Source organism: Sander lucioperca, chromosome 1 (assembly GCF_008315115.2).
Source record: "Sander lucioperca isolate FBNREF2018 chromosome 1, SLUC_FBN_1.2, whole genome shotgun sequence".
Taxonomy (NCBI): domain Eukaryota; kingdom Metazoa; phylum Chordata; class Actinopteri; order Perciformes; family Percidae; genus Sander; species Sander lucioperca.
Window position 1 is genome coordinate 11,349,450 of NC_050173.1, and position 12,717 is coordinate 11,362,166.

At 36.5% G+C, this 12,717-nt stretch overlaps 1 protein-coding gene across 1 annotated transcript in view; it reads left to right on the forward strand.

Moving 5' to 3' along the window:
- Positions 1-1,096: 1,096 nt before the first annotated feature.
- LOC116035098 (papilin-like) overlaps positions 1,097-12,717 on the forward strand; it is a 28,373-nt gene continuing 16,752 nt past the window's right edge. The window contains 8 exon segments of the mRNA XM_035996972.1: positions 1,097-1,269; positions 1,824-1,896; positions 2,103-2,270; positions 2,652-2,819; positions 3,272-3,445; positions 8,423-8,590; positions 8,672-8,755; positions 8,972-9,139. Coding sequence (XP_035852865.1) covers positions 1,186-1,269; positions 1,824-1,896; positions 2,103-2,270; positions 2,652-2,819; positions 3,272-3,445; positions 8,423-8,590; positions 8,672-8,755; positions 8,972-9,139 — 1,087 coding nt within the window. The 5' untranslated portion in view covers positions 1,097-1,185.

Sequence of the window (12,717 nt, forward strand, 5' to 3'; positions counted from 1 at the left end):
GTGTTATCCCCCATCTCTCTCCCCCCTTTCCTGTCTATCCACTGTCACTATGTAATAAAGGGAAAAAGCCACCAAAAAATAATCTTTGAAAAAAAGAATAAATCTTTGTATGAAACGAGTGTGGTTTTTTTGTCCAGAATTATTACCGTTGGGTCATGAAGGGATTTCTTCATGTTTAGTATGGAAAGGAGGAATGATTGCAGCCACCAATTACTCTTTTATTGCACATAGGGGTCAACTGAAATGTTTTTTCAGGGCCGATACTGATTATTAGTAAGGAGACCAGTAATCAAGAAGAACAATATCTGAAATCAATTATACATTTGCATTAAAAAAGATTCTGTGTCGAATTTTAGAATAACAAACTCTAACACAAAAGTTTTTTTTTGGTTTAATGTTGTTAGAATTCTTTTTTCATGGGTTAAATGTTCAATCTGTATTTCCCTGGATCAATATGTTGAAATCACCCACAGCAATAGCCTACTAATGTTAAACTTCTCAATACACCCTCAAACTTGTGCGCAAGACAGTTTTCTTGACTTTGACATTTATCTCCATAGTGACAGAACAGAGTTTTACCATTTACATTGAATTTTAAAACATCCATCTCCCTTCATTCTTTTGTATTGTGAACTGTGAAGATAGCCCTTACCAATACTTACAATGTTAGTTTATATCAAGAGACACACATGATCCCATTGAAATCTATACATACACATATCTTCTTTTTCTTTCTTTCTATTTTCTTTCCTTTAAATCTAATATATTTTAGTTGAACTTTAATTTCACATAAATGTGAAACGTTTTGTCCACATAAAATTAAAACATTACTTGTTGAGTAAACAATAGTTTATTGTTGGGTTAAAATACCTGGTTTTGATTGCCATACCATATTGCCTTTCATTTAGTAGCACTGTGTGGGATTACAGTGAATGAAACAAACACTTTGATTTGTGATGTTAATGTCCAATGTCTAAGTTGCTCAACCACATTAGATGATGTTTTACTCATTTATTTGTTTGGCCGTGGGAGTAAATACATATGGGGCAACACAGCACAAATAAGTCTATAGGTCAATGTACTGGGCTGGGGAGTAATATAAGAATACAAGAAGCAAGTAGATAGCTATATTTCCATCAATTCAGGCTCTCAGAACTTCAGACACAGCAGGACAGAAGTGTTAAGATGGAGAAAGCAATGATTCTGGTTTCTGTGCTGCTCCTGGGGTGGACCTGGACCCTCCAGGGGGTCCCTGTTGATGGGGATGAGGTGAGTGGCTGAGCTCCGCAGCTGTTTTTATAAAGGATTATCTATTCTTTCTTTATGGCCATTCTTATACTTTTTGTGGATTATTATATTCTTGTATTCACTGTCTCTTGTAATGCTGTCATACTGGTTCTTTATACCAACAGTGAATGAAAGGTTTATTATTTTAAGCCATATGACTGTTTTAATACTGAAACATCTGTGCAGCATTTTAATGTTGTCGCTGATCCTGGCTCAATAATAATAATAATAATAAATAGTAAACCAGTAGAACCAGTAAAACAGAACACAGGACAACCATAACTATCTTTGATTTAATGCTGTAGATATTTAAAAAATATATATATTGGATAGGTATGTCTCACTTTTTGTAATGCTAGCTTCAGTGAAATGCTTTAATAAGACATTACAGAATATGTGATGTTGTCAACCAAATTACAGAGAAAGTGTTTAAGATAATCTTGAAACAAGTTGAAAGAATGTTATGTGGAACATTTCTACAAGAGGATTTAAATGTCATGTATCTCTGACCGTGTCTGTCTGTGGCTGTGATACAGGTGGAGCCCTCTGTGGCTTCTGAGGACGTGGAGGATGCAACTCTGCTCAAAGCTCCTCTGTTCAGTGCTACAGGTACGAGATCAACTTACTAATGTGGTGCACTTATTAAGCTGTGCTGATAATGAATATGTGTTGAATGGAAAAGAGATCCTGGTTCTGATGTTGATCACAGGAACTAAAAGTACAAACAATACACTACTGTACATGTAACGTGTTTTAGAGTCAAGTTCTAATAGTTGTCTCTCTGTGTTACTTCCTGTATCTCTCTCTTCTTGTAGAAGTCTGTGATCAACCACCAGAACCAGGTCTATGTGGTGCTTACATTCCACGTTACTTCTACAACTCCTCCTCAATGAGCTGCCAGCTTTTCATCTATGGAGGGTGTACGGGCAACCAGAACAACTTTAAAACTGAGAAAGAGTGTATGCAGAATTGTCACACTGAAGGTGAGGAGTGAAATACAAAATACAACATCTTTCACACACAGTAGAGTTCAATGCTTATTTTTGCTTTTTTATTCTTTGCAGACGTGGAGGATCCTCTGTCCAATACCACTCTGCTGAATACAACTCTGCTGAATCTGCCCAATAAATTTATTTTTAATGCAACAGGTAAGAGATCAACTTACTCAGTTGATTAACATGGTACAGTTATTGAGCAGTGCTGATAATGAATCTGTGCTGAATGGAAGAGAGATCCTGGTTCTGATGTTGATCACAGGAACTAAAAATCCAAACCATACCTTACTGTACATGTGACGTCTTTTAGAGTCAAGTTCTAACTAATAGTTGTCTCTGTGTTACTTGCGTTATCTCTCTCCTCTGTAGAGGTCTGTAAACAAAGACCAAAAACAGGTCCATGTAAGGCGCACAATCCACGTTACTTCTACAACTCCTCCTCAATGAGCTGCGAGCTTTTCATCTATGGAGGGTGTAAGGGCAACCAGAACAACTTTAAAACTGAGAAAGAGTGTATGCAGAATTGTCACACTGAAGGTGAGGCGTGAAATACAAAATACAACATGTTTCACACACAGTAGAGTGTTATGCTTATTTTTGCTTTGTTATTCTTGTATTGTCCTAGTTTGTAATGAGGTGCCCAGAAATGATGCACATGATCATATTTTTTTAAAAATTAGATTCAGATTAACAAAAAAGTACTGTGCAGCTTAAAGATGTTTAGCCATAGACACTTATATCAATAAGAACTTTAATGCAACTCATAGCAACAGGGTAGAGATCAACTTACATGTACTCAATTGATTAACATGGTACACTAATTGAGCAGTGCTGATAATAAATGTGTGCTGAATGGAAGAGAGACCCTGGTTCTGATATTGATCACAGGAACTAAAAGTACAAACCATACACAACAGTTGATGTATTTTAGAGTCAATAACTAACTATTGGTTGTCTCTCTCTGCTTCTTCCTGTATCTCTCCGTGTAGAGGTCTGTAAACAAATACCACCAACAGACGGCCCAACGTGTTTGGGGAATTTCCCACGTTACTTCTACAACTCCTCCTCAACGAGCTGCCAGCTTTTCACCTATGGAGGGTGTGGGGGCAACTTTAACAACTTTGAAACTGAGAAAGAGTGTATGCAGAGATGTCACACTGAATGTGAGGAATGAAATACAAAACACAACATGTTTCACATATCTGAACGCAGTACAGTGCAATTCTTTATTCTTTTCTTCTCCAGTTTGTAAAGAGGTCCCCAGAAATGAGGCACACGATGATATGTTTTCATTATATTCAAATAAACATTAAAAAGTACTGTGCAGCTTAAATATTTATAGTGAAACACATCTTATACATATATAATGACACTTATGTTATCAAAAATGTAACCATTAAGAACACTGTTGTTCTTGATGGTTAATAATTTATCTTTTTTTACTGATGCAGCTCTGTTAAGCCTCTTTGGCCACTATAGGTGTCCCATGTTGCTTTTAAAACTCACATATCAAAGTTTTGACTACAGACGACAAACGCTGCTGATTATAAGTCAACATAACATGATCTTTGTAACACAACTGTGATTTAGATTCTGGTGTCAACTGTACAGTACATACATATCTGTTCATGCAAATCCCCACACAGATATGATCAAAGCACTTAATGTATTTTTGCTCTTTTCCAGAAGAAAAGCTCCCAGAGCCAAAGTGTTTGGACTGTTCAAGTTCATTTTTGAGGCATACAAACTGAAATTCAGTCCAGGAGAACATGTTTCCTGGAGGAAAACTGGGTGGGATGAAGAAACAACGCTGCTCATCTGAACTTACCTTACAGATGCTCTTTCAGCACTCACTTAAAATGTATATGTTCAGTTATATCATAACAGATTACCAATAAAACAACTATCTCAATACTCTGTTTTTTTTATGTTTGTTGTTTATAGGATAAACTCAAATTAATAATATCTAGTGATATTACAGGGGTGGAGCACTCTGAAATTCCACACAATAAAATCATAATATGGAGGAAGGGAGCTTGAGAAGGTTAATTGGTTTGGTTAAATTAATTGAGTAATGCAACTAAGTATTGTATTCATATTTTAGCTTAACAGCCCTAAACCCTAACTTATCTACTAACTATTTGGGGTGATGACTATAACTTTGATGGTAGAACAGGTGGTTTTCACATGAAACACACTGTTGCAAAAGAACACCGTAATTTCTCCTAGCAATAAAGTTATTGCATTAACATGGAAAATGATGGGTAGACCATGGTGTACAGTGGTTTTAAAAATAATCTATGTTAAATCAATATGAATTTACAGTGTATGGCTCATTAACAGTGTTGTAATGTAACAAAGTACAAATACTTCACTAGTGTACTTAAGTAGAATTTTCACTAGGTAACTTTTCCCGCTTGGTCCTCCTACAGGTTGGAAGCAGAATTGTCCATTACATTACATTGTCCAGTTCATTCGAACTACAGATCCGCTACCCGATCTGGCAAACTTGCATAATGTAATGTAATGGACAATTCCGCTTCCGACCTGTAGGGGGACTGAAGCGGGAAAAAATTACCTAGTGTTGCTTTAATGCCGTTGTGAAGTTATGTGGAACTATGGGAGTTGTAGTTTTCATTGTTAAACAGCATCGCCGATTAGAATGCATCTGTTCACGGAAGTTTACCCATTTCACTTCTGACTGCATATCAAGTTTCCCATTTGGGATAATAAGGTGACTGAACTGAACTGAACTAAGTTTATTCACGTTACATTTAGTAACGTTTATTCATGTTATTCTAATAAAATAGCTGCAGTTTCCCCAACATAATTACGTTTTTCTTGATTCGATTTGTATTGGTAGCTAGCTGGCCAGTTTGCAAGCTAGTGAGCAAGCAAGCTAACATTAGCCAGCTGCTAGAACCAAACTATGACAGTATATTTCATATGTCACTGGGGCAAAAGAGGTTTGTTGTATTGAAATCAATCAATATCAATAAATAAGGTCTCTGCTGTATAACTGTTGCAAAGTGACATGTAATCAATGACAAAATGATGCCATGTGGCAGAAAAAAACAGTATTATGGTTACTGAGTATAACTCTTTCTGTGACATTGTATGATTTAAAATTACTCTCAAACGTATCATCTGAGTTCCCGTGTTTTGACCGAAGTTAGAGTAAATAGAGGGGTCAAAGGTTATATGACGCCACTGACAGGCGACTTAACAAAACGTCCCATGTCAAAAATAAAATTAGAGATTTCTCTGGGTTTGAAAATTGTTGAAACATTTGGGATAGTGTAAGTACACAACTCAACAAAATATATAACATAGGTATAGTCATTTTTAGAGTTTTTAATGCAGAAATGTTACATATTGTACCTTTTAACAAAATTACAACTAATGAATTTACAAGTTGCCTGATTTTCAGTTAGTAATGGTCAAAAATATGAATGCAACTCCATTGTTACAATTCAAGTTTTTTTAAAGTAATAAAACAGCATGCCTTTCGAAAATGTTACTATGCATATATTATTCCATTCGCAGCAATTTTTCCAAGTTTGTCTTGATACAGCACTTACATGGCAATATGTTGAGAGTTACTGGTGGATGTAATGATTTCTTCTGTCTATACTGGCTGTGTCATCCCTTCCTAACGTGACTCCACTGTTAGAGATGGAGGACAAAATTCACTGTCCTGATTCTGTGTAAAAATACATTCTAATGTTGAGTGGAAGCTTCATGAGTCATGTAGGTATTTTCAAAGTCAGATTTTCTCCCTGTTTGTGTTTCTGCAGACAGTGTTTTCTTGCTGAGCTGCAGCGTGCGGGTACCTTCTGGTAATCACATGGTTTGTTGCTGGGACAAAACACCAACAGTAAACCTACACACAGAGGCCTCATATTAGCTTCAACTTAACTTTAGAATAAATCTTTGCATAGGGGCGGCCTCTAGCTCACCCAGTAAGAGCGTGGGCCCCATGTAGGCTGAGTCCTTTGCAGCGGCGTGGGTTCGAATCAGATCTGCTGCCCTTTGCTGCTTGTTATCCCCCATCTCTCTCCCCCCTTTCCTGTCTATCCACTGTCACTATGTAATAAAGGGAAAAAGCCACCAAAAAATAATCTTTAAAAAAAAGAATAAATCTTTGTATGAAACGAGTGTGGTTTTTTTGTCCAGAATTATTACCGTTGGGTCATGAAGGGATTTCTTCATGTTTAGTATGGAAAGGAGGAATGATTGCAGCCACCAATTACTCTTTTATTGCACATAGGGGTCGACTGAAATGTTTTTTCAGGGCCGATACTGATTATTAGTAAGGAGACCAGTAATCAAGAAGAACAGTATCTGAAATCAATTATACATTTGCATTAAAAAAGATTCTGTGTCGAATTTTAGAATAACAAACTCTAACACAAAAGTTTTTTTTTGGTTTAATGTTGTTAGAATTCTTTTTTCATGGGTTAAATGTTCAATCTGTATTTCCCTGGATCAATATGTTGAAATCACCCACAGCAATAGCCTACTAATGTTAAACTTCTCAATACACCCTCAAACTTGTGCGCAAGACAGTTTTCTTGACTTTGACATTTATCTCCATAGTGACAGAACAGAGTTTTACCATTTACATTGAATTTTAAAACATCCATCTCCCTTCATTCTTTTGTATTGTGAACTGTGAAGATAGCCCTTACCAATACTTACAATGTTAGTTTATATCAAGAGACACACATGATCCCATTGAAATCTATACATACACATATCTTCTTTTTCTTTCTTTCTATTTTCTTTCCTTTAAATCTAATATATTTTAGTTGAACTTTAATTTCACATAAATGTGAAACGTTTTGTCCACATAAAATTAAAACATTACTTGTTGAGTAAACAATAGTTTATTGTTGGGTTAAAATACCTGGTTTTGATTGCCATACCATATTGCCTTTCATTTAGTAGCACTGTGTGGGATTACAGTGAATGAAACAAACACTTTGATTTGTGATGTTAATGTCCAATGTCTAAGTTGCTCAACCACATTAGATGATGTTTTACTCATTTATTTGTTTGGCCGTGGGAGTAAATACATATGGGGCAACACAGCACAAATAAGTCTATAGGTCAATGTACTGGGCTGGGGAGTAATATAAGAATACAAGAAGCAAGTAGATAGCTATATTTCCATCAATTCAGGCTCTCAGAACTTCAGACACATCAGGACAGAAGTGTTAAGATGGAGAAAGCAATGATTCTGGTTTCTGTGCTGCTCCTGGGGTGGACCTGGACCCTCCAGGGGGTCCCTGTTGATGGGGATGAGGTGAGTGGCTGAGCTCCGCAGCTGTTTTTATAAAGGATTATCTATTCTTTCTTTATGGCCATTCTTATACTTTTTGTGGATTATTATATTCTTGTATTCACTGTCTCTTGTAATGCTGTCATACTGGTTCTTTATACCAACAGTGAATGAAAGGTTTATTATTTTAAGCCATATGACTGTTTTAATACTGAAACATCTGTGCAGCATTTTAATGTTGTCGCTGATCCTGGCTCAATAATAATAATAATAAATAGTAAACCAGTAGAACCAGTAAAACAGAACACAGGACAACCATAACTATCTTTGATTTAATGCTGTAGATATTTAAAAAATATATATATATTGGATAGGTATGTCTCACTTTTTGTAATGCTAGCTTCAGTGAAATGCTTTAATAAGACATTACAGAATATGTGATGTTGTCAACCAAATTACAGAGAAAGTGTTTAAGATAATCTTGAAACAAGTTGAAAGAATGTTATGTGGAACATTTCTACAAGAGGATTTAAATGTCATGTATCTCTGACCGTGTCTGTCTGTGGCTGTGATACAGGTGGAGCCCTCTGTGGCTTCTGAGGACGTGGAGGATGCAACTCTGCTCAAAGCTCCTCTGTTCAGTGCTACAGGTACGAGATCAACTTACTAATGTGGTGCACTTATTAAGCTGTGCTGATAATGAATATGTGTTGAATGGAAAAGAGATCCTGGTTCTGATGTTGATCACAGGAACTAAAAGTACAAACAATACACTACTGTACATGTAACGTGTTTTAGAGTCAAGTTCTAATAGTTGTCTCTCTGTGTTACTTCCTGTATCTCTCTCTTCTTGTAGAAGTCTGTGATCAACCACCAGAACCAGGTCTATGTGATGCTTACATTCCACGTTACTTCTACAACTCCTCCTCAATGAGCTGCCAGCTTTTCATCTATGGAGGGTGTAATGGCAACCAGAACAACTTTAACACTGAGAAAGAGTGTATGCAGAATTGTCACACTGAAGGTGAGGAGTGAAATACAAAATACAACATGTTTCACACACAGTAGAGTTCAATGCTTATTTTTGCTTTTTTATTCTTTGCAGACGTGGAGGATCCTCTGTCCAATACCACTCTGCTGAATACAACTCTGCTGAATCTGCCCAATAAATTTATTTTTAATGCAACAAGTAAGAGATCAACTTACTCAGTTGGTTAACATGGTACAGTTATTGAGCAGTGCTGATAATGAATCTGTGCTGAATGGAAGAGAGATCCTGGTTCTGATGTTGATCACAGGAACTAAAAATCCAAACCATACCTTACTGTACATGTGACGTCTTTTAGAGTCAAGTTCTAACTAATAGTTGTCTCTGTGTTACTTGCGTTATCTCTCTCCTCTGTAGAGGTCTGTAAACAAAGACCAAAAACAGGTCCATGTAAGGCGCACATTCCACGTTACTTCTACAACTCCTCCTCAATGAGCTGCGAGCTTTTCATCTATGGAGGGTGTAAGGGCAACCAGAACAACTTTAAAACTGAGAAAGAGTGTATGCAGAATTGTCACACTGAAGGTGAGGCGTGAAATACAAAATACAACATGTTTCACACACAGTAGAGTGTTATGCTTATTTTTGCTTTGTTATTCTTGTATTGTCCTAGTTTGTAATGAGGTGCCCAGAAATGATGCACATGATCATATTTTTTTTAAAATTAGATTCAGATTAACAAAAAAGTACTGTGCAGCTTAAAGATGTTTAGCCATAGACACTTATATCAATAAGAACTTTAATGCAACTCATAGCAACAGGGTAGAGATCAACTTACATGTACTCAATTGATTAACATGGTACACTAATTGAGCAGTGCTGATAATAAATGTGTGCTGAATGGAAGAGAGACCCTGGTTCTGATATTGATCACAGGAACTAAAAGTACAAACCATACACAACAGTTGATGTATTTTAGAGTCAATAACTAACTATTGGTTGTCTCTCTCTGCTTCTTCCTGTATCTCTCCGTGTAGAGGTCTGTAAACAAATACCACCAACAGACGGCCCAACGTGTTTGGGGAATTTCCCACGTTACTTCTACAACTCCTCCTCAACGAGCTGCCAGCTTTTCACCTATGGAGGGTGTGGGGGCAACTTTAACAACTTTGAAACTGAGAAAGAGTGTATGCAGAGATGTCACACTGAATGTGAGGAATGAAATACAAAACACAACATGTTTCACATATCTGAACGCAGTACAGTGCAATTCTTTATTCTTTTCTTCTCCAGTTTGTAAAGAGGTCCCCAGAAATGAGGCACACGATGATATGTTTTCATTATATTCAAATAAACATTAAAAAGTACTGTGCAGCTTAAATATTTATAGTGAAACACATCTTATACATATATAATGACACTTATGTTATCAAAAATGTAACCATTAAGAACACTGTTGTTCTTGATGGTTAATAATTTATCTTTTTTTACTGATGCAGCTCTGTTAAGCCTCTTTGGCCACTATAGGTGTCCCATGTTGCTTTTAAAACTCACATATCAAAGTTTTGACTACAGACGACAAACGCTGCTGATTATAAGTCAACATAACATGATCTTTGTAACACAACTGTGATTTAGATTCTGGTGTCAACTGTACAGTACATACATATCTGTTCATGCAAATCCCCACACAGATATGATCAAAGCACTTAATGTATTTTTGCTCTTTTCCAGAAGAAAAGCTCCCAGAGCCAAAGTGTTTGGACTGTTCAAGTTCATTTTTGAGGCATACAAACTGAAATTCAGTCCAGGAGAACATGTTTCCTGGAGGAAAACTGGGTGGGATGAAGAAACAACGCTGCTCATCTGAACTTACCTTACAGATGCTCTTTCAGCACTCACTTAAAATGTATATGTTCAGTTATATCATAACAGATTACCAATAAAACAACTATCTCAATACTCTGTTTTTTTATGTTTGTTGTTTATAGGATAAACTCAAATTAATAATATCTAGTGATATTACAGGGGTGGAGCACTCTGAAATTCCACACAATAAAATCATAATATGGAGGAAGGGAGCTTGAGAAGGTTAATTGGTTTGGTTAAATTAATTGAGTAATGCAACTAAGTATTGTATTCATATTTTAGCTTAACAGCCCTAAACCCTAACTTATCTACTAACTATTTGGGGTGATGACTATAACTTTGATGGTAGAACAGGTGGTTTTCACATGAAACACACTGTTGCAAAAGAACACCGTAATTTCTCCTAGCAATAAAGTTATTGCATTAACATGGAAAATGATGGGTAGACCATGGTGTACAGTGGTTTTAAAAATAATCTATGTTAAATCAATATGAATTTACAGTGTATGGCTCATTAACAGTGTTGTAATGTAACAAAGTACAAATACTTCACTAGTGTACTTAAGTAGAATTTTCACTAGGTAACTTTTCCCGCTTGGTCCTCCTACAGGTTGGAAGCAGAATTGTCCATTACATTACATTGTCCAGTTCATTCGAACTACAGATCCGCTACCCGATCTGGCAAACTTGCATAATGTAATGTAATGGACAATTCCGCTTCCGACCTGTAGGGGGACTGAAGCGGGAAAAAATTACCTAGTGTTGCTTTAATGCCGTTGTGAAGTTATGTGGAACTATGGGAGTTGTAGTTTTCATTGTTAAACAGCATCGCCGATTAGAATGCATCTGTTCACGGAAGTTTACCCATTTCACTTCTGACTGCATATCAAGTTTCCCATTTGGGATAATAAGGTGACTGAACTGAACTGAACTAAGTTTATTCACGTTACATTTAGTAACGTTTATTCATGTTATTCTAATAAAATAGCTGCAGTTTCCCCAACATAATTACGTTTTTCTTGATTCGATTTGTATTGGTAGCTAGCTGGCCAGTTTGCAAGCTAGTGAGCAAGCAAGCTAACATTAGCCAGCTGCTAGAACCAAACTATGACAGTATATTTCATATGTCACTGGGGCAAAAGAGGTTTGTTGTATTGAAATCAATCAATATCAATAAATAAGGTCTCTGCTGTATAACTGTTGCAAAGTGACATGTAATCAATGACAAAATGATGCCATGTGGCAGAAAAAAACAGTATTATGGTTACTGAGTATAACTCTTTCTGTGACATTGTATGATTTAAAATTACTCTCAAACGTATCATCTGAGTTCCCGTGTTTTGACCGAAGTTAGAGTAAATAGAGGGGTCAAAGGTTATATGACGCCACTGACAGGCGACTTAACAAAACGTCCCATGTCAAAAATAAAATTAGAGATTTCTCTGGGTTTGAAAATTGTTGAAACATTTGGGATAGTGTAAGTACACAACTCAACAAAATATATAACATAGGTATAGTCATTTTTAGAGTTTTTAATGCAGAAATGTTACATATTGTACCTTTTAACAAAATTACAACTAATGAATTTACAAGTTGCCTGATTTTCAGTTAGTAATGGTCAAAAATATGAATGCAACTCCATTGTTACAATTCAAGTTTTTTTAAAGTAATAAAACAGCATGCCTTTCGAAAATGTTACTATGCATATATTATTCCATTCGCAGCAATTTTTCCAAGTTTGTCTTGATACAGCACTTACATGGCAATATGTTGAGAGTTACTGGTGGATGTAATGATTTCTTCTGTCTATACTGGCTGTGTCATCCCTTCCTAACGTGACTCCACTGTTAGAGATGGAGGACAAAATTCACTGTCCTGATTCTGTGTAAAAATACATTCTAATGTTGAGTGGAAGCTTCATGAGTCATGTAGGTATTTTCAAAGTCAGATTTTCTCCCTGTTTGTGTTTCTGCAGACAGTGTTTTCTTGCTGAGCTGCAGCGTGCGGGTACCTTCTGGTAATCACATGGTTTGTTGCTGGGACAAAACACCAACAGTAAACCTACACACAGAGGCCTCATATTAGCTTCAACTTAACTTTAGAATAAATCTTTGCATAGGGGCGGCCTCAAGCTCACCCAGTAAGAGCGTGGGCCCCATGTAGGCTGAGTCCTTTGCAGCGGCGTGGGTTCGAATCAGATCTGCTGCCCTTTGCTGCTTGTTATCCCCCATCTCTCTCCCCCCTTTCCTGTCTATCCACTGTCACTATGTAATAAAGGGAAAAAGCCACCAAAA